The sequence below is a fragment of the Camelus bactrianus genome, chromosome 7 (assembly GCF_048773025.1).
Source record: "Camelus bactrianus isolate YW-2024 breed Bactrian camel chromosome 7, ASM4877302v1, whole genome shotgun sequence".
Lineage (NCBI taxonomy): Eukaryota > Metazoa > Chordata > Mammalia > Artiodactyla > Camelidae > Camelus > Camelus bactrianus.
Genome location: NC_133545.1, coordinates 32,949,583 through 32,975,768, shown reverse-complemented (window position 1 = coordinate 32,975,768; position 26,186 = coordinate 32,949,583). Strand labels below are relative to the sequence as shown.

General features: G+C 35.2%; 1 protein-coding gene across 2 annotated transcripts in view; it reads left to right on the top strand.

The window, feature by feature from the left end:
• ZNF277 (zinc finger protein 277) overlaps nt 1–26,186 on the top strand; it is a 99,035-nt gene that overhangs the window by 45,950 nt on the left and 26,899 nt on the right. The window contains exons 2-4 of one of the 2 annotated variants that reach the window (XM_010947647.3): nt 11,293–11,494; nt 17,690–17,778; nt 18,181–18,263. In XM_010947647.3, the coding sequence (XP_010945949.1) occupies nt 11,293–11,494; nt 17,690–17,778; nt 18,181–18,263 (374 nt within the window). The remainder of the gene's footprint in view (nt 1–11,292; nt 11,495–17,689; nt 17,779–18,180; nt 18,264–26,186) is intronic. The other variant, XM_010947648.3, reaches the window with a different exon arrangement.

Here is a 26,186-nt window from a genome sequence, read left to right as displayed (position 1 = left end):
GATATAGAACATTTCCTATATCTCAAAAGGTTCTATTGGACAGCACTGGGTTAGATGTTTCTGAAATACTCAATTTAAGAATCTTATCTTTATGTGTGTATATGTATATATATTTGTATGGAGCTGCATGATTTGACAACCCAGAACATATATGTTGTAAGAAAAGTCAAGCTTTTTTAGGCAAAATTGAAATCTGTTTCTGAAACATAAATAAGACTCAAAGTAAGGCAGCTAGCTAACCTCAGTGGGACCTTCAGGACTGTTCTACGATGATTTTTATCTGAATTGTATTTTCCATTAGCAGTAGTTCTAAATCTTTCCCATTTTCCTTAAGCTCTTGTCTTCAGTATGGTTGGAGACCTCACCTCCTGTGTTCAAAAAATTGAGGCTGTCAATGTAAATTCCTGTAAATTCCCTTATCTCTGTATAAAAATCTCATGTGATACATCAAGATAATACAATAATTTCAATTTCAATGATATAATCAGGACCTAAGACTAAATAGATAGTTACGAAGTGAGCTTATTCTTTTTTAGAAGCCTGGGCTTCATTCTTACATGATGTGGTGCTTTTACCACTTTAAATACCTCATATAAATGCGATCATGCAGTATTCATCCTTTTGTGATTGGCTTATCTCACTTAGCGTGATGTCCTTCAGGTTCATCCATGTTGTGCCATATGACAGAATGTCCTTTTTTAAGGCTGCATAATATTTCATTGTATACCTTGTACCACAGCTTCTTTTATCCATTCATATGTCTATCGACATGTAGGCTGTTTCCTCCTCTTGGCTATTGTGAATAATACTTTGATGAAAATGGGAGTGCAAATCTCTTTAAGATCCTCTTTTCTCTTTGATAAATACTGGTGGATTACATGGTAGTTCTTTTTGAATTTTTTGACAACCCTCCATCTCGTTTTCTGTAATAGCTGTAACAATTCACATTGCCAACAACAGTGTACAAGGGTTCTTTTTTCTCCATACTTGCCAACCCTTATTATCTCTTGCCTTTCTGATAATTGCCATTCTAACAGGTTTGAGATAATATCTCATTGTGCTTTGATTTGCATTTCCTGGTGATTAGTGATGTTGAGCACCTTTTCATATACATGTTGGCTATTTATATGGTCTTTGGAAAAACGTCTTTTCAGGTCCTTTGCCCATTATTTGTTTTTGCTTTTGAGTTGTATGAGTTCCTTAGATATTTTGGATTTTAGCCTTCTTTGGGGAGGGTGTATGTAATTAGGTGTATATATATATTTTTTTCTAATGGAGCTACTGGGGATTAAACTCAGGACCTCATGCATGCTAAGCACACACTCTGCCACTCGCTCCACCAACTATCAAGTATATGTTTTGCAAATATTGTCTCCTATGTCTCCATGGGTTATTTTGTTGATTGTTTCCTTTGCTGTGCAGAAACTTTCTAGTTTGATGTAGTCCTTACTTATCTGTTGTTTTTGTTGCCTATTCTTTGTTGTCATATCTAAGAAGTCACTGCTGAGGCCAATGTTTAGGAAGTTTTTTCTCCATATTTTCTTCTAGGAATATTATAATTTCAGGTCTTATATTTCTTTATTCTGTTTTGAGTTGATTTTTGTGTGTAGTGTAAGGTAAGGGTCTAATTTCATTCTTTTACATGTGAATATCCAGTTTACCCAACAGTGGTGTTCTTTAACAAATGGTTGTTGAAAAAACTGTCCTTTCCTCATTACGTAGTCTTGGCATCTTTGTCAAAGACATTTGACCCTATATGTGTGGGTTTATTTCTGGGCTCTTCATTATATTCCTTGAGATATATATATATAAAACTTTATGCCAGTCCATAGTATTTTGATTACTGTAGCTTTGTAAGATGTTTTGAAGTCAGGAAGTGTGAAGCCTATGGCTTTGTTCTTCTTTCTCAAGGTTATTTTGGCTATTCATGGTTCTTTGTGGTTCCATATGAATTTTAGGATTATTTTTTCTATTTCTGAAAAAAAAAAAAGCCATTGGAATTTGGTAGAGATTGCATTGAATCTGTAGATTGCTTTGGGTAGTATGGACAATTTAACATTTTACATATTCTTACCCAGGAACATGGGCTGTGTTTCCAGTTTGTGTCTTTCATCAATGTTTTGTAGTTTTCAGTGTATAAGTCTTTTTGCCTCTTTGGCTAAGTTTATTCCTACATATTTTATTCATTTTGGTGCTATTGTAAATTGAATTGATTTAATTTCCTTTTCAAAAGTTCCTTATTGGTGTACAGAAACAGAACTGATTTTTATATATTGATTATGTGTCCTGCAACTTTGCTGAATTGGTTATTCTAAGCATTTTTTCTGTGTGTGTAGAATCTCTGTAGTATTCTACATATAAGACCATGTAACTTGCAAACAGATAATATTACTTCTTTTCTGATTTGGATGCTTTTTTCTTTGTTTATTGATTGTTTCTTGCCTAACTTCTCTAGTTAGGACTTCCAGTATTATGTTGAATATAAATGTCAAGAGTGGGTATCCTTATCTTGTTCCTGTTCCTGATCTTAGAGGGAAAACTTTCAGTTTTTTCACAGTTGAATATGATATTAACTGTGAGCTTTTTTATATATATATAGCCTTTATTATGTTGAGATAATTTCATTTTTCCAGTTTGTTGAGTGTTTTTATCATGAAAGGATATTGAATTTTATCAAATGCTTTTTTCCCTCTATTAATATGATCATATGATTTTTATCTTCCCTTCTGTTAATGCGGTGTTATCATGTTGATTTATTTTCATATGCTAAATGATTCTTCCTAGGGATAAATTCCACTGAATTATGATGTATGATCCTTTTAATGTGCTGTTGAATTTGGTTTGCTAGTGTTTTGTTGAAGTTTTTGCATCTATATTCATTAGGAATATTAGCCTGTAGTTTTCTTGTAGGGTCTTTGTCTGGCTTTGTATCAGGGTAATGCTGGCTCATAAAATGAGTTTGGAAGTGTCCCTTCCTCTTCAATATTTGGAGGAGTTTGAGAAGGATTGACGCTAATCCTTCTTTAAATGTTTGATAGAATTCTCCTGTGAAGCCATGTATTCCTGGGCTCTTGTTTGTTGGGAGATTTTTCACTGCTGATTCAGTCTCCTTATAGTTACCAGTATATTCAGATTTCCTCTTTCTTCAAAATCCAGTTTTGATAAGTCGTATGTTTCTAGAAATGTATCCATTTCTTCTCAGTTATCCCATGTTATTCATGTAGTCTCTTATGATCCTTTGTACTTCTGTGTTACCAGTTGTAATGTCTCCTCTTTTATTCCTGATTTAGATTTTTCCTTAGTCTAGCTAAAGATTTACCAATTTTATCTTTTCAAAACACCAACTCTTTTAATTTCATTGATTTTTTTTTCTGTATTTTTCTATTCTGTATTTACTTTTGTCCTCATCTTTATTATTTCTTTCTTTCTGCTAACTTGGAGGTTAGTTTGTTCTTTGACTAGTTCCTTGAGTTACAAAGTTTGATTGTTTATATGAGAGCTTTCTTCCTTTTAACATAGGCATTTACCACTCTAAATTTCCCTCTAAGTACTGTTTTTGCTGCATCCCATAAGTTTTAGTAGCTTGTGTTTTCATTTTGTTAAGACTTGTTTTATGACCTAATATGCTGTGTTACTTTCCTGATTAAAGACCTCCAGGATCTATTCACAATTTTCAAATTAAATATAAATCTTTGGCCTGTATTAAGGCTCACCAACATGTGAACTGCCTTTGCAGCCTTTTCTTACTTAGGCACTAGCATTAATTGGACCATTTTCATTTTTTAACAACCCATATATACTTGTGGGAATTCTTTACCATTTCAAGAATCCTCTGTGAAGATTACCCTTCATTTCTCCAGATTTAAGTTATTCCCTATCCTTAATCCTTGATTTATATGGTCAACTTCACATATGTTGACTTATAATTATTTGTACAGTTGTCTCATATTTTCCTCTAGACTAACAACTTCTTCAGGATAGGAATTTTTATTAATAGTCTTTGTATTTCTTATAGTATCTATCCTATACCTTCTGCATAGTAGGCATTCAATGTTTAAATGGTAAATTTAATCAAAATTTTTCATCTCAGATATCAAGACTTTGAAAGTGACCGAATAAAACTACTTGCTTCACTTCTTTTTCTTAATTTTATCTGTCACAGTCACATTGAGGAAATCATCAGATAACATGCTTTTTATTTAAAAATTTTTCAGTGTTAAAGAAAATTTGGGGTAAATAAATGCATTCATCATCTCTCATTGTTTTGTATATTTTCTTCAAACCTTGTATTTTGTATTTGGGTGTATGTACATGTATGTTTGTGTATGTATGAGGAATTGTTTGCAATTCATTGTGGATTAGGCTCTTTTCAGTTATATCAAACATCTTTTGTCAGTATTTCTCCATTGTCTTCATAATTGTCAGTTAGAAAATGCATAATGTTATACAGCCAAGTATGCCATGTATTGTAGAATGATTTTCATTTGCATGACATTTAAGTTGTTTCTACTGCTGTGCTTTATAGATGATGCTGTAATAAAGTTTTCATAGCTTTTTGCTTGTTAAATTAGCTTGTTAAATTAGCTTTTTGCTTGTTAAATTTTCAAGCATGGGTTTATTAAGTTTCAGGGTTGAATGTGACTGTTTTCATACCCGAGGAAGTGGCACACCTTCCAGCTGTATACATTAGGGTACTAACCCAGCAGGGCCTAAGCCGTCTCAGTGTCGTATTGAGAATATGTAACAACGCAGATCTAAGTTAACATTCTCTCACGCTTAGTAGGAGTATAGTAAATTAATCTTTTCAGTATTGGGCCTCATTAATTTACAGGATGAATTATTAGCCCAGGGGTAGTTACATAAGGGTCATATATTCTTAATCTGAGCTTAGAGACTGATTATGGTTTAAAAGACTAGACCCAGTCTTTTCCATTTTCCAAATGCATTTTCAGGGGAGACATTCTTAGAAATCAACGAACTGACTTTTTTAGGAAGTAGAAGGCCATTTTTTAGTGTAAGAAATACCCTCAAGAATTTAGAAATAAAATTACCTTCTTGGAGTTTAATTTTCAGAATAAAATCAACACATAATAAATGAGATTGATTAGGCATTGGAATCCTATGGAAAGATCCAGTGTCTATAAAATTGAAAGCCTAGAGAACAGGCTTAAAAATATTATCCAGACTTGTTAAAATACTTAAGGAAGATATAATAAGATAAAGTATACATATATATATATATAAAACAAATATAAAGGAAATGTTTTCTTTGAAAACTAGCAGTTTTTTAGTGTTTTCAGAATTGAAACAACAAAAACAAACAAAAAATACCTATCTCGATTTTCAGTTTTTATGATGGCTACCAATTAATGATCAGAGTGTGATGAGAATAGCAGCTAAACCAATTTTATCTGCATTGAGTATATCACCAAATTACTGCTTTTTTTTTTTTTTTTTTCAGTTTCAGTAGTGGTGTGGTGGTGGTGTGCAAAGCAGATTGCAGGGACTTCTTTAAAGGGGAAATGATGTGTGAGGTATTCTACAATTCCTTACAATTGAATGCTGAAAAATTCTCATCAATTATTTGTTGATTTGGGTTTTTCTTCTCTCATATGACTTAAGGGGAACAGAAACCTCAGTCTTATTTTTCCATCAAAGCACCAGCAGACTATCTATTTGGCAGTAATGATACATTGCAAAGTCTAGGGCTGCCAATTTTAGCACATAGATATATTATGAATTCATGACTGGTTTGTTCCCTAGATAGAACCTTGCTACTCAAAGTATGGTTTGTGGGTGAGTGGGCTGACATCAGCTGGGAACTGAGACATTCAGAGTATCAAGCCTATCCACTGATTTTGTTAGCTCATGTCCTCCAAGAAGGGATTTGACATCTAAGAACTCTGACCTGTATGAAGGAAAGAGGGAAAGAAGGAAGGTTGTGTAGGATCTCAGACTACAGCACAGTTCTAAGGAAGTTTCTGGCAAGCCAGTGGGGAGTCATCCAGCCAGTGGCACATATCAGTGAAGTGCCACCTCACAGGAATGAGTCCGCCTTACTATTTCTGCTGCTGCCAGTCATTTTCTGAGAGCAGTGTAGGGAAAGCTTGGCTTCAGTGCAAGTGGGATTTCAGAGCACAGGACCTGAGGCCATCTTTCAATTATGGTCATAGCAGCAGGAGATTTGACTGGCACATTTCCCTGGCCACCACACCTACCGAATCAGGATCTGCATTTCAGCAAAATCTCCTAGTGATTATATGTGCATTAAGTTTTGAGAAGCACTATTCTAGAATAATTATTTGACAACCTTGGGAATCTTACCCAGAGTCAATAAAATTGTTTGTAATCAACATAGGATCGCCTCAAAAACTCAGCTCTTTCAGGGTGGTTTTTTGTTTTTTTGTTTTGTTTTGTTTTTGTTTTTGTTTTTTTACAGTCATTTGAACAGAGTTGCTCTTCAAAGTGAGAACTAGAGAAGATAATTTGTTGTTAATTTGTAACAAATGTGTGAAGCAGATTTTTGGCCAAAGCAGAATTTCCAAGATGCTTTGCCTCTTTGCTGAAAGGAGCTGGATATAATTTACTTACTTTTGCCTTTTGGAGTTCAAGGTCATTGTAGCAAAGAATTACAGATTTCTGCACACATGATAGAATGTAGATACGATTCTTTTAGTGACAGCTGGAAATAAACAATCTGTTAGACAAATCTTACTGAGTTACCTCTGCTGACCCAGTGCTTAGTATTTGAGGGGCTCTCTTTAGGACAACTACACTATCAAGTTAACTTTGCCACAAGGCCATGTCACCTAATTTATGGACTTTTCCGTGAGTTCAAGATACCCACACCCTCGTATATGATCAGGAAGCCCACAATCTCCATGTGATCTCCTCTGGATCATTGATTCCCAGGCTTCATTCTAGAGACTACTGCTTGGTCAAAAATTACATTTCCCCAGTCTGCATAAGGCTTTGAAATCAGTACGTTTAAAAAGCCTCCCAGGTGATGAAACTTAAACAATTTGTCAATCACTGCTATAAGGTAAAATGGGTACTTAGGATTGGGGTCTAGCCCATAGAAGATCCTTAGATGGAGTGGTTATAACTTATTCTGCGTTCCAAATACCTCCTGCTCCTTGTTTACTGGAGAGTGTGTTTACATGAAACATTTTAAAAGAATTTTTAAATCCCTAATTAAAGATAAAATGTTTTATTGATAGTATTATTATTTCAAAATTCTATGTAATTTTTACATCATTATTTCTTAATTAGCAGTGGCCTGTTACACAAGGCCCACAGTACTAAAGGTCTAACTATAATTATATTTGGACTACTCTCAATTCTGGGCTGAGAAAGTTTTCCTAAAGACAGACAGTCACAGGTGTTCCCTAAAATAGAACTTACCTAGAAACTGAGTTAAAGGTGTAACCCTAGTTGTAAGTACCTCTGGTCTCTTACTCATTCTTTCATTTCTTTGTTCAACGGACACTTCTCAGATACCATCTATACTTCAGGCACTGTATAATCCACATCAGAGACCTGAAAATAAGTAAAATTTATTCTTTGACCTTGAGGAGTTCACAGACTACCCTACTGGCAGAGATAACATGTAAACAATTACGATGGAGAGATTTGCTCTTGTTGAGCTTAGAGAGAGAGAGTAGGTCAAGCCCACAAGCTGGGGGTTGGGGGAGGGAAGTGGGAGAAGGCTGGCACACAAAGAGAATAGCACAAATGCATCACATGAGACACCAGTCACTTCTGCCTTTATCCACCAGCCTTGTCAGGAATCTAAAATTCTGAGCAGATCACCTGAGCTCATCTAAAACTTAACTCATTATCCATCCCTCTCACGAAACAAAAGTCCTGCTTCTCTGTATATATTCCAAGATTGGTGACTGGTACCCCTATTCATACAATCTTTCCAGCCAGGAACCTGGGAGACTTCCTCATCTCTTTATTCTTCACCCACTGTGGCCAACCGTTAATCAGGAACTGTCAGTTTAATCTCTGTAGCCTCTTCTCTGTCCCTCCCTTACTGCTAACATTGCTGCCTCAGATAAGCTCCCAAACTCGGACGTCTGCAGTTGTCTCCCAACTGGTCAGTCTTCCCATCTTCAGGCTTACCTCTTTCCAATCCATTCTCCCTGTATCAGTTTAAAACAGGGGTGGCCCTGCCTCCTACAGGGAAAGGTCTAAACTCCTTAGTATTATAGATAGGTTGAGAATGCTAATGCTTGAGCCACACTGCTTGGATTCAGATCCTGGCTTCACTACTTACTAGCTGTCTAAGACAAGTCACTTAGCCTCTCAGTGCCTAAGTTTCCTCAACTGTAAAGTAGAGGTAGAAACTGACTCTCAGTCACATGGTTTTCGTGATGGTTAACTGAGTTAATGCTGTACATATAAAGTGCTTAACAATGCCTGGCACAAAGTAACACACAGTGGTGGTGGTACTCATGGTAGGATAATAATACACAGTGTACATGCCAGGTAAATAAAGATGACCAGGACTCACATTGCCTTCCAGAGACTAACAATCTGAAGGTAAATAAATTACTTCTTCTGATCAGTGCTGTTATAAATTTGAACACAATGCTAGTAATTTAGGAAATCAGGAGAAAATTGTAAAATCCTGTGATCTAAAAATGTTCTATTAAAATTTGTATTTTCTGGATACATAGTAACTCAAGTTCCCAAATAACAGCTTAGTACCTCCTAAACCCTCATACATGAAATTAGCAGATTGCTAATTTTGTTCCTGTATATTCTTACATTGACAACAAGCAGTTTGGTTCTAGTATGTGTGAACATTTAGGTTCATTCTCTGAGCAACAATTTGGAAAAAAGAGAAACTGGCATTGAACACACAAAGGGAGTAGACATGAACCACAAAAGAATAGTAGAATTTTCAGTAAAGCTTCAGAAAACAGTAAAGACAATGGTAGAGATCAATTGTACCCAGTAGTTTTTGAAGGATGTGAACTACTGAGGTTTGAATTGCTAGTGGAGGTTGTAGAATCAGGGAGGCTGCAGGACACTGGCAGAATATATATAAATTCATTGTGGCTTATAAATGCATATGAATTCAGAACAGCACTGAATATACAGTTTAAAGAAGAAACAGAGTTGAGGAATAGCCGTTTGGTATTGGAGGCAGAAGAATGTAGCATTAGAATGTAGGCTCAAGTTACTAAGTTTAGGCTATTTACTAACACAGTGACTTTGGAAAATTAGTTAACTTTCGTAAGTCTCAGTTCTCAGCTAGCAGATGGGGATTGTAATAGTACTAATCAAATAAGGTAGTTAGGATTAATTGAGAAAGTGACCTAAAACACTTTGCTGGTAACTTATAAATAGCTAACACCTACTTAGGTTACTTCTTGCTAATGGTGGTGATTATTAATATATTGTTTGCTTTCTTCAGTCAAGCAAGGTGAATTTACAAATGCCTCAGTCAAATTTGGGGAGAATTATATAGTACAGTACTTGTTATTTCCTAGGTGGCAGGTAAGGTTACTCACGTCACCTTTGTTTAGAATATGCTGCCTTTTGTTGTCCTGTTCTAGGGAATGTAAAATATTATTAAGTTTCATAGATAATATCACTTATTTTTTTCCCATCCTATTTTTCACATGCGGGTTTAAATTCCTACAGAATTTAACCTACAGCTGAAAAATATATCCTATAACCAAAGAGCTATAGAATTCCAGAACTCCTTGATTTCATTATGTAATTTAATGAATATTATAATTGGTAACACACTACTTTTACTAACAGTGCTTCTGAAGTGCTTAAATATTTTTAATATTCTCCCTATTGTCCTGTATACCCTGTCTTCTCCTTTCCTGGCAGTTAATAATTTTATATAACTAAGATAAACAGGTTGATTTAGTATACATTAATATGAGTACAGTATTATGAGTGATGTATGAGAGGACATCCCCTATGGGACACCTTACCTCTCCAGCTCACTTAGGTGACTCCTCTATCCCCATGCTCCCATCATCCCTGTACATTTTCTCTCTTCATCCTTTTGCTTATCTGTGTCTTAAAACAAATTCTGAGCACTTTAGCCTTGATGGTAAGAATAATGTCATGCACCATCAAGCAGGAAAAGACCAGCACTCAGTAGTTACTCAGCTGATTTTTGTTAAGTGAATGAGTGAATGTTGCCCCCTTGTATCACCTACCACAGTCCTTAGTCCATGGTCAGCAGCGTACCAGTAACTGATTCAATTAACTGTTCAATTAAGAAGGCCTTTATTAAAAAGGTAAAGTAAGATAAAAATAAGAAATAAAATTTAACAGTAGAATCAATAGTAACCTAATTCGAAAAACTGCTGTGTGTGAAATAGCTGTCTTTCTTTCTGAAGATTTCCTGCCCTTCCTCAGATGCCAAATGCCTTACTCTGGTTCCCTGCTTACTAACTACTCAGTAGCTTGCGTAAGGTGACAGATCTAGCCTTGCACCCTTGAAGACTGAAGGGGACTCCTGACACAACTGGGTACAGTTTGAGGCCCTGAACTCAGAGCTATAGGCTTTACATACTTCACCTCTTAAAGATGCTATAGGTGATGTTAGGAAAAGGAATATAGTGTAGACAAAACAAACAAAAATGTTTACCATGTCTGTCTAGTAATTGAGCATTCATCTCTTTGTTCACAGGAACTTGAATTATGATATATACTTGTATAATAAGCAAATGATAGCATAAATAAACATCAAAAATTGCTACCTGGGCCACACAGCACATGCTGTGTCAACCCAATGTGATACCTATCTTCTTTGTGCATGACAAATAATCAGAAATAGGAAAGAGTTTGCAGGTGCAACAGGAAGCAGCTTAAAAGACTGGCCTGGCATCATCTGTAGCCTCAGTATATACTATTTACTTCCTAGTGTGTTGACTCTCAGCCATAGGTCACAACTGGGCCTTAGAAGAACCTTAACCCAGCATGTTACATCTTTCCCCCTCCAAGTACCCCTGGAATTGCTGCCATTGGCCAGTATCCAAGAAGAAGGCTCAAACAGCTGTCCTGACAAATAGGTTTCCGCCATTCAAGCTAGAAAATGGGGAGTTTGGGCTGCTTTGCAATACTCCCTGCCTCTGGGTTGCAGAAGCTATTTAAAATGGTAATAAAGTATCCTTCTCTCTTGTACTGTGTATTTTTCTTTTTGAAATTATATAAATATCTTTAGGATGTTTTTAAAGCAGTAGGTAAGAAATCATCCTTCTAAAGAGAGTTTATTTCAGCTTTTTTTTTCCTTTTTCTTTTTGTCTCTCCCAGACAGTAAGGATTGTATCCTGGAGCCGCTTTCACTGCCAGAAAGTCCAGGTGGCACCACCAGTTTAGAAGGTTCTCCATCTGTGCCTTGTATTTTCTGTGAAGAACATTTTCCTGTGGATGAACAAGACAAACTTCTGAAGCACATGATTATTGAACATAAGATTGTCATAGCTGATGTCAAGTTGGTTGCTGATTTCCAAAGGTAAATTTTATTTTTACCCATAAAAGAACTAAGTTTATTATTTCTTAGAAGAAAAGCATAACTTACATAAAAGCGTAAAATTACTCCTATACAAATATGACAGTTCATATTCTTTTTCAGGTTTCACCTTAGTCTTTTTTTTTTTTTTAAATCTTTGTACTTACTTGCCTTCTTGAGTATGTTAAGTTTTATTTGAGAATGTCACATACTATTGCATGTCCTACAAAATCTGGAAGCAGACCAACTTTCTAACAAGTCAATACTCCCTTTGCCATATTCCATAAAATTGTTGACATTGTTGTTGAATTCTTTTCTTTTTCAAGTAACCATTGACAGAACTATCAGATGAGTTATTCTTTTATAAATCTGTATCACTCACTTTTTCTTTGATATGAAACTATTTTTTAATCTTTTTTTTTTTTTTTACCACATAGATGCAAATTCCCCCTCAGGAATTGCAGAAAAAACATGATCAACCAGTGATAATTTTATGAGTAATGTTAAGATTTTCTTTCTCTTCTAAAATCTTTGAGGAATGCCTGAATCAGAATTTGTATTTTATCCTTTGTACTTATGTCTGATAACTAAGCAGCTGTATTTGTACTAATCAATCTCTCTTTTTTAAATCATTGGTATCAATCTCATCTGTATGTGGGTAGGAAAATCAAATTACTTACTAGGTCTCAGGGCTTAGGAGTCAGTAATTAAATACTGAGATCAATCACGCTCTAAATGCAGTTATGTAATAAAATGAATGCTTTATTAACAAGAAAAAGATGCATATCTGATATAAGTGCTTTCTAAATAAAATGTATAGTTAAAATGTACTTTAAATTTGGAAACTTTGATTTTCCTTGTCAACTGTCCTCATACTTAAATAAAAATTTTACTCTCGGGAAGTTAAAATATGATTAATTCAAACTGACCAAGAATGTATATGAGTAAACTTTGTTGTTTTTAAATACCTTTAGATAATGCTCTCTTACTATTTACAAAAACTAAAAATTCCTCTCCATAATAGTACAAGCTTTGACTTACTTGTGATTAGAGTTAAGTTGGAATTTTCTCAACATTGTATGACTTTTTCTTAACTTGAGCAATTATTGGGGGGCGGGAGGGACAGTGAGAGGTTCAATTAATTAATTCACTCAGAACTTTATAGGTTGAATAATTCATATATATGTATGTAAAACTCTTCTTGGAAAACAGTTGCTGTTTTTGAGTACAATAAGTAATAAAGGTGATAAATAATAGGTAAGAGATGGACTTGCATTGTCCTTTATAAGCAATAAGCTCTAAATTTTCATGTTAAATCTATTTGGCATTTTCTTTATTGGAACAAAGGAACAGATCTTTCTCAGGGGGAATAAAACAAAAACAAAAATCTCTCCTTTGAGCCATTTATTAACATAGTTACTTATACTGAGCTATTTGCTAGTTTTATTCAGTAGATAAAATTTTTCCAGAAGAAAAATGTTAACTCCTTAATTCTTGCCCCTTTCTATATTAAATTCCACTCATTCAGTGCTACTTAATTAACAACAATATCTCAAATCTTTATGCTTCTGTCAGTAAGCACACCAGTTACAGTGGAGAGCTGGGCAGGCAAAATATTACTACAAGGATTTTTTGTGAGACGTGATTAAAATTCTTGTGAAAGAAAAAAAACATTTGCTGATGACCTAATAATTACTTTTATGGCTTTTTAATAAAACATGAAATGCTGTAATAACTATCCTCCAAATAAAGTGTTCACTACCAGCTGTGGACTTCCCACCATTTGACTTTTATTTTGTATGAAAATGAAATAAACCCTTTTTTGCTCAAAGCAAAAAATAAAATAAAGTGTTCATACTACATATTATTTCTTGGCTTTATATATTAAGTAACTGCAGTTGTAGCTTTAAACAAACTAAAGAAGTAGGAAAAAATGAAGAATAGAAGTACTAAATGATTTCTTAACATAGAACAAGAAATTTTAGTGGGTGGGAAAAAATGCCGTAAGAAGAATGTATTTGGTAGAACCTCGTGACCTCTCCGGTAAGGCTAGTAAGACCCCAGGACCCCTGCTCAGAAAATTGTTTGTAAAAGCATAAAATAAAACATCGGATTTAAACAGAAATTTTTAAAAAAAGAAGCATGTATTGAAGATCTGCTATCTTTAAGACATTTCTTAGTTGAATACAATTTGTCTGAATGCTTTTACCAACCACAGGGAAATTGATATATTGACACCTTTTAATTCTAATTATGAACTAAAAAAAGTACCATTATGTGTTTAATTAGGATGCAACTTAAATTTAGACTTAGGTCAGATGTTTGTTGTAATTCAGATCTATTTGTATAGTATATCACAATAAGATATGATACCTAATTTTATGTATTTAAATTATATAGTAATTTATTATTATATTTTGCTTCTATAACATGATTTTTTCTTTGATGATGTTGTCACCCAGCCTTTGGTCAAGCAGAGACCACTCAAATGACAACTCTGTGCCTATTGGACTGACCTATTACCTGCTTTATCCTCCTTCCCTCAGAAGCTACATAACAACATCTCAGAGATGTTCAGGGTATCTGAAAAACATCCTTCCAAACTTCACAACCACTTGTCATGGAGCAGTAATATAACTTTTAACCATTGTAAAGACTGCCAGACCATGAGCATGCAGCAGTGTCTTCTCTCCCTTCATTTCATGGGAAGCCTTAACTCTTTGCGAAGGTTAACTGAGGTTCTGTCAGACAGAATCTCCCCATGATTTTTAAGTCATTTGATGTTAGTAATTGCTTCCTTTGTGCCTACCACATTGAGGTAAACTGTAATACAAAATAAATACATGATGTGAACGTTCCCTTCAAAGATCAAGGAGAATAGTATCCATCATGGAAGTCATTAGAGATCAAGAGCCATTGACTATTGGAATCAGAACATCAGAGGAATCGGTGCCTCTATAGGGGAACTTCTTTGTTACCTCTTGCCTAGCCAGGCAGTTCGAATTCAGCAGCCCCAAACAGCTGGCGTCAACTTTCAATATTTAGGCAGAAGTTAGGAGCAGTTCAGAACAAAAGCAGCTGTTAGGTAGTATGCTTTCAGGAAGGGAAGACCTTTCTTCTCCCTTCAGACTTCACTTCTGTACTTCAGTTTTTCCTTGTCAAAAAGCATTCTCCTGGGTATCTTACTGAAAAAAAATTCTTCAGGTATCCATTACAACTGTAATTCTGGGGCTTTCTCCTGTTCCTGCATGTTTCTGTAATCCTTCTGTTGACTGGTCCTCACACGGCAATAGAGGTACTGTGTTGTAGATTTGAATTTCGATTTGGAGCCAGAGAGACCCCAGTTCTCATTCCAGTTCTGATGTTCTACTTGTGGAACCTTGGGCAGGTAGGGTCTCGGTAATGGCAGCTGCTAGTAATTGTCATCCTTAGGATCATCATCATCACTTTGCTCTTCCCCTACCTGTGCGTGCCCTCTGACACTACTAATATAACTATTTTAACTTGCTCATTAAATGTCTGATGAAACGTTATCAGTCTTGTTTTTTGTTGTTTTACACACCAGTACTTCTCTGGAATAAACAAATTCTTTACTACTTTAATCCTATCTAAATATGTTACTTTTTCTTATTATAATAACTTTAATTTATTAAACATCCAGGATGGTGAACAGTGCTTTTACATATATTATCCTGTTTAATTATTAACAGTTCGTTTTGCAAATGAGTAAACTGAATTTCAGAAAGGTTGAAAAACTTTCATTTCAGGTTCATATTTCTGAATGCCAAGTCCCTGCTTCTCTATTCACTGTTGCCTACAGGGCTGGTGGAGTCAGTTATTAAAACATCAATTATGAGAGTTTGATCATAGTCTTAATTTAAAAAGCAAAACTTTTAACACAAGATCTGTACAGTTAAGAGACTCTTACTGTGTTGACTCTGTTACAGAATAAGTCAGTGACAGTTCAGAGGACAGTCTGGTCACTGGTATCTGCTCTTACCTGGTCGTCTGCTTCATATAGTTTCACACAGATACTTAGATCTAAGTCTGGGAACATTTTCCAAAAATAAGCAAGCCTGTGTATTCAAGGAATTATCACTGCCTTTTTACAAACTGTAGGCTCAGAATGGAAATAATATAAAGAGCTGATGACTATTCTCAATTTTGTCCAGAGGGTATCACCCACATGGCCTTCAGTGGAGTAGTAACCAAGAGTGACAAACCTCTCTTTTGTGCATTCTAGCAGTACCCGTGAGGGAACTCCTGATAGTACTTGACTCTCCTGTTGCTTTAAGTCAGTTATTGCAGCACCTGGTGTATGAATTTGGTCATGAAAATAGATGTCTCTGTATTTCAGTTTGAAAGAACAACCCATCTTCTATTTCTGACATCTCTAATAGAATATGTTCTCCTATGGGCCTTCATCCCTGTCACCACTTTACAATAGAAAATATGCTGAGGGGAGAATAAGGAAAGTGGCTGGGAATATCATTTTTGTTTTCTTATGTCTTCTCTTGCCTTTTCTTTCTCCCTTTTTACCTCTTTCCCCTGGAGGAAAAAAAAAGCAACTAGCAGGAAAAGGAAAAGAGGAGAATAAGAATAGCTGTGTAAGATGCTGAGAAGTGAGTGGAGAGTGCTGAAGCTGGCCAGGACGGCCAAGGAAATACCATTTCAGCCTCTTGTACGTACTTTTCCTCTTCTGTGTATTTTGTTGGATGTGAAATGCCTTCTGCTCTGATACCTCTAATATGGAAGCCAGTGAGCTAGCCATAGGGTCATTGTACATCTTTATAGTGTTTATGGTTTGAGGCTGAGCTGGAGCCTAAGGTAAGGTCTAGCACTGTTCTCCCCTTTCTTACCTATCCAGGTTGACAGTGTGGTTATACATAGAAGGAAGAACAAAAGCATGTGGTTCTGTTTTTATACATTGTTCTTTTACTTCTTTTATTTATATATCCTATACTCAGTGTTTTCATCAATTTATATTTTTTATTGGCTCATGTCTCAGTTTTCTTTTTCTCTCAGACCTCTCTCCCAGCACATTTTTTTTTCTGACATATGAATGCCCTTTCTATAGAGCACCAGGATTGGAAAATTAATGTTAAGAAAAAGAGAGGTAAGAATAAAAAAGAGACAGAATACTGGGATTTGGAGGCTACTTAGAGAACCTTACAAGAATCTTCAGATGCTCTTCTACCTCTTTAAAGCGTGTAGTGTGAACCTGCTTTGTGCAGAACACTGCTAGGGGCTATATCAAGCTGTTTAAAATATCCAAATTCCTACCCTTCCTGTGCTCTTTATCTGTTTCACTAGGTTCCGTCTCTCACAGGTTTGGGTTCTTTGTTGTAAGTTTCTTTTTTTAATCCATCAACCATGTAGCCTGATAAATTGTCAACGATAGAATCAGAACCTTTACATTTCCTTCCTACCCATGAAGATTGCATTCTTTTCTTGGTACCATTAGATAAACGATATTGCAATTGTCAATATAAATCCTGTTAGTTCAATGAAAAGATGAACAGCTTGTTGAATCCTGTCATCTTACTCCCTCTTTCATCAGATAACGCAGGTCTGGGTGTTACGCTTTGCTTTTAAATTTAGCCAGTGTGCTTCTTCTAACTCTGCTCATTAGATACAGAAACCGTAAGCTTGGCTATTATTCTAAAAGCTAAATTTGCCTCATTTCGTACACAGTGTGGACATATGGAATTGTTCTATCTTGTTATAATATATAATATTGAATTTAGACTGACTTCTCATTGCATTATTGTTATGATGTGTTCTGTTGTTAATAAGATAACCACCCAGCTCTCAATTTATTGGAAAATCTGTGATAAAGCCTATTTAATCATTGTTGCATTTTAAATTCACATAAACTAGATGTGATTTCAGAAAAACTTCATTATTATATAAAAATAATTCACTTTAACTTTCCCGTATGTCTGTTTATTGAATTTGGGAATGGTAAGATTTAATCATTTTCATGCCTTTATAGGGTAATTTCATTTCATTAAATATTCATTTCATATTTCTACAGTGTTCTACTACTGCCTTTCCATTTACAAATTTTCTAGCAGTTTTCAGTCAACATTTGATTTGTTGCTTTGGGATAATTAAATATTCTTGTAAAATCGTATCATACTAAAGTAAGTAGTCTGTTGAGTCTTCTCACCATTCTTTCTTTTTGATTGTTCTAAGGTACATTTTATATTGGAGAAAAAGGTTCACTGAACAGCCCGTTACAGATTTTTGCAGTGTAATAAGAATCAATTCCACAGCTCCATTTGGTAAGTATACATCTTTGAAGGGAGGGAGGTAATTAGGTTTATCATTGATTTTTTTTTTTTTAATGGAGGTACTGGGGGTTGAAACCAGGACTTTGTGTATGCTCAGCATGCTGTGTACCACTGAGCTATACCCTCTCCCCTGACAAAGATACATCTTGACTACCATCTTTTCCCTATAATCCAAAAATTCAGAGGAATAATTTCTCTTAAATTATAATTCTCTAAAATTATAGGTAAAATTAAATTGCTGTGTTATGTTGTGTAACTGTAATAAAGCTAAAACAGAACTAATATGCTGACAGAGAAATCATCATAGACATAGATATAGATTTTTTTTAAGAAAAAATTTTTAGAAAAACTGATAAATGTCATTTCTTATTTATTTTCCTAATCTCTGAACAGAAGAACAAGACAATTATTTCTTGTTATGTGATGTTTTACCAGAAGATAGAGTTCTCAGAGAAGAGCTTCAGAAACAGAGACTGGTAAGAATTATTTTAAAGGATAAACAGTGTGTTGGAAATAACATTACAAAATCATTTTTGTTATTGCTCTTTTTGTTTGTTTTTACTCTGGAAACTTTCAAACGTACACAAAAGAAGAGATAATACCTAAAAAACAGAAAAAAGTATACACTTGGTTGAAGATTAAAGCATTTCATGTTAAAAATGCAGAGAGAATTTTTGGCTTTGTTTTCCTTCCTGGATTATCTCTGAAATAACAACAGAACTTACACATTTTAGTGTAATTTTAGCTGCCTGACACATGCTAGGGTTCAGCAGTTGCGGAAAAATGCCCTCAGCTAAAATTGAGTTGAATTGATTAACTTTTTTTCTCCCACTGGAATGTGCTGTGCACTAGCACTTATTTTATTCCCCTTTATGAATTAGCATATGGTTTGATCATAATAGCCTTTTTCATTTTCAGCCTTAACTATAAGCGCAAGCTAATTTGAAAATCTCAGTTATCTTTAAAAAAAGATAACAACATATGCAAGAGTGAAAACTTTTCTGAGTTGAACAGAAACTGGTTAATTTTTTGAAGGTACTAATTTTGTTTAAAGTGTCCAGTTTTCTCTTACTTGTGACTTAATCTCAACTATAACCTGAAAATGACTTGCTTGTTCTTTAATGGTTACTTACAAGTGTTCCCTGTATCTTTGGATTTGGCTGAGTATGTTGTGAGAGAAAGCTCTGATTTCAGTGTTTCTGCTAAATCCTCAGGAGATCTAGGAGGAAAATGAATTCTGTCTATGAAAGTCAGAGTCATAAGATTTGAGAAAGTCCCCTGAAGCACATTATACTTTGTAAACATCCCAAATGGTTATTTCTCCCATAAGGAGAGATGATACTGGATATTGATTTATACTTGGGACAAATTACACTTTTCCTGTAGCAACAAACCCAAAGAAGAAACAGGACTTCCTGAGTTTCTCTTTTGTAATATCTAAGAAATCTGCAGAATAAGGATAAATTTACTGTCATAATTTGTGGATTTTGTTTCAAAGTACTCATTCATAATTTTATTTCCATGAGTTTTTTCACTCTTGCTCACTGTGGTCTTAACCAAGAATGAGCAAACTGCCATAATCCTAGTAACACTATGCATTTTCTTTACAAGAACTCAAACCATACTACTACAGCAATTGCTGTTACTCAATACACAGAATGTCTGCAGATTGACTCAAGTCCCTAGAAATATCTACGTCTGTAAAATTTAGATAACCTTTTAAGATTCTGACACCAACTCCAACATGTAGTTTCTTTCCCCACACCGCCAAGCAGTTCTATTCAATCCTGATACAATCTGCCTGAAGATAGCGTCAAAAGGGTTCATGAACCTGCCCTCCACTTTACATGCCATTCGCAAGTCCAGGTTGATATCTGTGCTTCCGACCAACTGGCTATAAATCAGAGGATTGGAGTTAGGGAAAGCAGAGAAGGTTTACAACGGGCTGCCACTGTGAATGGTGGCTAGAGGATCAACAAAAAGAAAAGATTTGCCAAATAACAGGAAGATAGGCTGAATTTGCAGTCAGCCATTTCATCACAGTTCTATGCTCTATGCTGTGGAAGCACGAGGTTGGTGTGGGTGATCTTCCTTTGGGAGTTGGCAATGACGGCAGGCTGTCTCTCTTTATAAGGAACTCTGCAAATCGGTAACAGACGTTTGCAGAGAGCAGTCCAAATGAACAAATGAAACAACTTCCAACACAAGTAATAATACACCTTTTTTCTTCTATCAAGTTAACAAGAGAGAACAGTAATACTAAATGGTGGCAAGAATCAACATTCTTGAAAAGACAGGTACTTTTTCAGCCACTTTAAAGAGTGTGAATTAATATACCATCCCTGGAAAGCACTTAAATGTAGTTTAAACCAATTAAACTACTTTGTAGTAATGGATATATAATCCAGTCTATGTGTGAGTGAACTCAGTTCAGTGTCTGTAGGATCTCAACTCAAGTGCACGTCTATGAGGGAGGATCCTCAAGCTAGAGGTGTTTGCTCCCCTGATCTCCATCAATGATAACTTGCATAAGCATCATTCATATTTATTCTCATTTGGAGCTCTAAATAAAGGATTTAGTGTAAATACTTTCATATGATATGTTCTTAGTTCACAGTGACTTTGTAATTTCTTTGAGGGCAGAAATTAATGTCCTATATTTAAATATCCTTCAGCAGGACTCACTATATTGCTAAGTTCATGTTGGTTTTTTTTTCCAAACCTCTTTTTTTTTTTAATTTCTGTTTTGGTATGAGTAGCTGGAGGCATATAAATTCTAAATGATTGACTTTTTCCATTTTCTTCTAGAACTCACTGGTTCCTTGTGACATTTATGAGATTTCTCTGTGTTCCATTTTTCTTTTTGAAGAGCTTGTCTCCTACTTGACACTTCTTTGAATTTTTTTCATCTGCACTCTGAAGGGAACTGCACAATTAGGAAAGATTCTTAAGGGTTTGAATAGCCTGTACACCTTCCTCCCTTTTGCTTCCATCTTTAAAAATTTTCCCTTGATCTTATCATTATGCCTTAGTATTCTCCAATGGTTTTTTTCTCTCTTTTCTTTTAAATGCAAAAGTTTTCCAAGGTCTCCTATCCAGGGTATGCCCTCTCATAACTACCACTGCTATGCTGATGGCTTAAATTTTGGTGCTAGCACTGAATAGTCAGAGTAAATATCTGTTGATTGAGTTCATCTACAGCATTCTTCCTGGCTCACCTCTAAACTCCAATTCTAACTCTCAATATGTTGAACTTTTCCATATGGAATCAATCAACACCTTAAGTTTAATGTGCCTAAAACTGAAGTTATTTTTTTCTCTACCAAAATTTACAGTTTGCTTCTTTTCCTTTTCTTACATAATGTTACCAGTGTTCTCCTGGTCACTCAGTTTGGAAATTTCTGGAATCTCCTTTTAACTCCTCCCCGTACCTAAGTCACTTGTCAAGTCCTGTCAGTTCCACCTCTGAATCCCATATCTATCCCTTCTTTGCAGTCCTAGTGCCTCTCAGCACACCTTGTCTATAGACTCACCTCTCCAGTCAATTGACGTTACCTCCAGAATTTTAATATTGAAATACATAGCAGATCATCTTACTCCCTTCTTCTAAAAACCTGCCATGGTCTCTTCCATCTACATATTCTTAAGCTTTTTTGGGCTCAAACTACATTTCCAATTACTTTGCCCATTGTTTCTTTCAGTTACCCAGCGTCCGACTCAGTCATTTATTTAGTAAATATTTATCTTGCACCAGACATTGTTCTAAATGCTGTTGACCTTGATGAAATAAGCCAGTCCCTGCCCTTGTAGTGACTGCACTCTAGTGAAAACACTGCTTGTCTCACAGTTACTCAGATATGTTAGGTACTTTCAGGAATCTGCTTCATCAGTCAAGAATGCCAGCCCCACCTGTGTAAATAACACAAGGGTATGTTACCCCTCAAGATATTGCTTAAATACCACAGTTCCCACAAAAGCTTCCTGATGCCACCAGTCAGAATTAATAACCTTTTCTAAGCTCTACTAGTGCAGTATTTTATTTGGCTTTGCAATTATAGTTAGTTGTTTACAAATCTTTCTTCTATGATTAGATGACTCTTAATGGTTGGGACTGTCATGTTCACTTTTGTATCTTCTCTGAGCCTTATTCATAAAGTATTAAATTTAATCCTGAAGTATTAGCATGCTACTTCTGTAAAGCTGTAGAGTCAGATCTCCCTGATGTAAACAAGAGAGATAAAATAGCCAAAGCAGATATCTAATCACTGGGTTACACTCTTCACTTAAGCATAAAGAATATTGGTTTTTACTTTTGCCTACAGTAGAAGATAAGTGGCATTCATAAGCTCTCAGAGCAAGATAGAACTTTTAATTAAATTGGGATAAGGGGAAACATCCATTCAGCTGCATCAGAGTGGTTTTTTTTTTAATCACTATTATAAAATGTCAGCTTGAGAGGTCATTCATGACAACTATAAATATTTTATGAACATTTTAACCTATATAGCAATTTAATCCTCTGGAGAGAAATAACATTTTTTTGTTTTTAAATCTACTTCATATATCCCACCTCCCCCCACAGTTAAACAACAAAATGAAATTACATGTCTCCCACTAAGAAGATTTTTCTTCATCATGCCACTTTTCTTTATAGATTTTAGAAATTTTTAATAAAGGATCAAATTATATTACTGACTTTAAAGTAAAAAATCAATTTACATGTATACCTTTCTTACATAATTCCTAGCTTTGTAGCACAAAATCTCTAATTGCATCTGGAGTAACTTTCCCAAATTTTCCCATTGACTATAACATTATTATTAATAATACAGCAGAGATCAAGTTAGCTAGAGTGACCACTGAGTGATATTAACCTTCAGATTAATTAATGTTTGCATTTAGGAAACCCATATAACCCCAGTCTGAAACAATACTAAACTGAATCCTAAAGTTTACCACTTCGAACTTCTTCAACAAGAACATAAAATTTACACGGGAGTTTTTATATACATTGGCTCTGTGAGGTCACTAAGGCAATATCATTATCTATATTTAGATGGAAAACAAGGTTGAAGATGCTGGGAGATAGCTTCAAGGCCACGGTTATATACTGTACTAAATAGGAAGGAAGGATTTATTCTCTACCATCATCCTTTATCAAATCAGATCTTCCTTCTGTAAGCAAATGTGACATTTTCTAAATTGCCACTTTTTAGATTAGTAAAAATGAATGAGCAGGACATAAATACATACATAAATAAGTAATAGTGTCTTGTTTCCATTGCTCATTGCTAAGAATTTTTTTAACCTAATTTCTTACTATCTTAGGTCAGTGGTAGATAGGAATTTCTTAGTCCTTTGGGTCTAAGCTGCTTATATTTTCTTTTAAAACTTGAATATAGTGTGTGTTCAGAGTTTACTCTATCTTTAGAGAAATGTGGGGCTATACCTGACCTTGAGTTTATCCAATAAAATACTTCCTCAGGCAGGTAATACTGTACTGATCCAGGCCATGCTGATAGCATCTCTCTTCTTCAGTGTAAAAGGTGAGTATTTTGCAATCTCCCATAGCCACCTTTCAGTTTTTAAGTCCTCCTCTTCTTCCTTGGCTAGATTCCCTTTTATTTTTTAATACAAATAGAAACTGGGCTTTTCTACCTCTCCTGTGTTTAACTCTTAGATTTTTTTGTTCTGTACTTCAACTTCTCTCTTTTTGATTGTGATCATCTATTCCATATAAATGATTAAATCTGTGTAATTGGTTTTTCTCTACTAAAGATGTTCTGTCTATTCTGTCTCTTCCTTACTCTTCAAAAGCCACCTCAGGGAGCGTCAGAGTAGGAGAAAAATACTGGCTGTGTATCCTGTGTAGCAAGCAGATGGTTACTGCCTTTATCATTGCAATTTCAAAAAGGGTGGGAGGTACTAATATCTTTTGAAAAGGTGAGATATTAGTCAGATCAAATCTCATGGATTTGGGGGAGTAAATCATCATCCAGTTAAAAAATTTCTCTCTGGCTTTTTTGTTTTACTGTTTTCCTTTAGTCATTGACATGTGTTTTCTTGCTCATTTAATACATCTTGATATTGTCATAAAGTTAACTTTTCCTCATCCCATAAATTGCTGAAGATACTGAATTTAATTGATTTATTTTAAGGAACCATGTCATTGATAATCTTTGTTTTAATGTAATTATTCCTGACTCGACAAGCAGAGATGTGTTTTTAAGTATATCGCATGAGCTAAATTGCTAACATAAATTCAAATACATGTCATCAGATTCTGGCAAGCAGATTAGTCTTTCCCAGGGCTACCTAGCAATTTTTGACATTGAAAAGGGAATTCTTTGGAGAAAAAGTAGCTTTTTACTTGACCCGTGGTCAGAGGGTTTCTATAATATTTAAGTTGCAGGTAGATTCTGTTCTGAAAGTTGGTTGAAACAGTGCAGGAGTATGTGTACCCAAAATTTTATTCGTGTTTCCATTTTACTTTGTTAACAGACTTGTCCCCTAATACTTAAATTAGTGTTACTGAGCTTTTTATAATTAAACTTTCTCATATTAAATTTTACATCAGATAGAATAAAGGGTAGATAGGAAAAATCAGGTAGAAAAAATAAGCTTTTACATAACTGTGTGAGATTAAATTGAAAATATTATGCTTACTGTCAGAAGATACAAGAAATGGCAGAAAGAACAAAAGAAAAGATAGTATTTTTTTATCCTTCAAACGAGTTTGAAACAATTTCAAGACCTATTTCAATAGTTTATGTAATGTTCTCTTGTTGAATTCATATAATTTTAGTATTAAAATTTGTCAATGCTTTCAAATATATTTAGAATAAAAATCCAGCCTCCTTTCCAAGATGTCAAACGGGCTTGTTTCCCTCACTTCCTCTCTCCGCTCACTGTATTCAGCCACACTGGCCTCAGACACACCCAAGCTCTCACTTGCTATATGTACTTGCTATTCGTTCTACTTGGAATGCCTTCTCTGAAATCTTATGGCTTTTATGAAGGGGAAGGAAGGGTTTTGGGAGGAGGTGATGTCTGAGGTGAGCCTCTAGAATGGAGCTACAGGCAGATGAATGCTTTGGAAATGCTTTTCGAAGATAAAGACGTTTAGAGTAATTCAAATGGTTGATGGAAGTGATTTAGGAAAAATTGCCTTTGCCTTCTGTGGAGGATTGATTTAGCTACCAGCTACAGTGTAGATGCTCAGAACTTACACTGACTGGTAATTTACTGTAAAGTTTTCTCTCAGTGGGTAGGGAAAATTTAAACCTGTTCTGAATTTGAGATTTTGACTGAAAAGAAGTCACAGGTTGCAGTGCCCAGTGTAAAGCCAAACCTTTAGTTAACCTCTGAGAAATTTTTGCTGAACAAATGACATGTGTCTTAGCCAATTGGAGTGTCTCTGTCACCTGTTTTCAGCAAATATTTATATACATTCCATTCCTTTACTCCTTTGAGTGGTGGGGAGTGGGAGATGGAGAACAGGAAGTAGGTAGCAAACAGAATTTTTTGGTCCCTTTCTTTTTTATCACCAGTGATAGCTGATGTACCATTGTCCATGCCTTGATGTCCGTTTCTCAGAGGAATGCCAGTCCAGAATCTCCAGTGCTGCACTTAAAAGCAGCGAGTATTCACACTCTTTAAGAGAAAAGGCTCGTCAGCGTTCCATATGTGTATCGGGGCTCTGCCATTTGGTGTGCAGTCTGGATTCTGGTATCGTAAACAAGGCACTTCAGAAGAAAGCTAGTACTTTGTGACTCATTTATGTCAACAGTACAAACCTTTTTCTGCATCTGCCAAATAAGAATTTTTATTTTTATTACTTTTAAACCTCCATTTTGTTGACCATCATTTTTTACCCTGAACTTTTTTATTAATAGCTAAAACTTAAGAAAATTCTAAACTGTTCCAGGATTGATTCTTCCTCAAGGTTTTTCCTCCTCTAAGATTTCACTAACTATCATGCTTCATCCCTTTTTCTTGAGAGGATCTTTTATAGTCCCATCATGTAAGCAAAAGTGAATATACTGGAGACCTTTACTGATCCCTGGACACATCAAGAGAGCAGAATGGCCGAAGGGTGGTGCTGTAGGTCTCCTCGGCCTGCCTTCCTTCCCTGCTGGATTGTGGCCATACCTATCCCAACTTTTAAAAAGACAAATCTTCATCTCTGTAAACTGTAAATATCTTAAATATTTATTTTTTTAAATATTTAAATCCTTTAACACCAAAATACATGCCTATAACTTTCTTGAGTGTTCTAAGAAAACTGCATTGTCAAACTTGCTTAAAAACTGCAAGTTAGGATCATCCAGGCCTGTCTTCATATCCAGCTCTTATGCCACAGAACACTTACACTCAGAAAGAACTCAGGAATAATATTA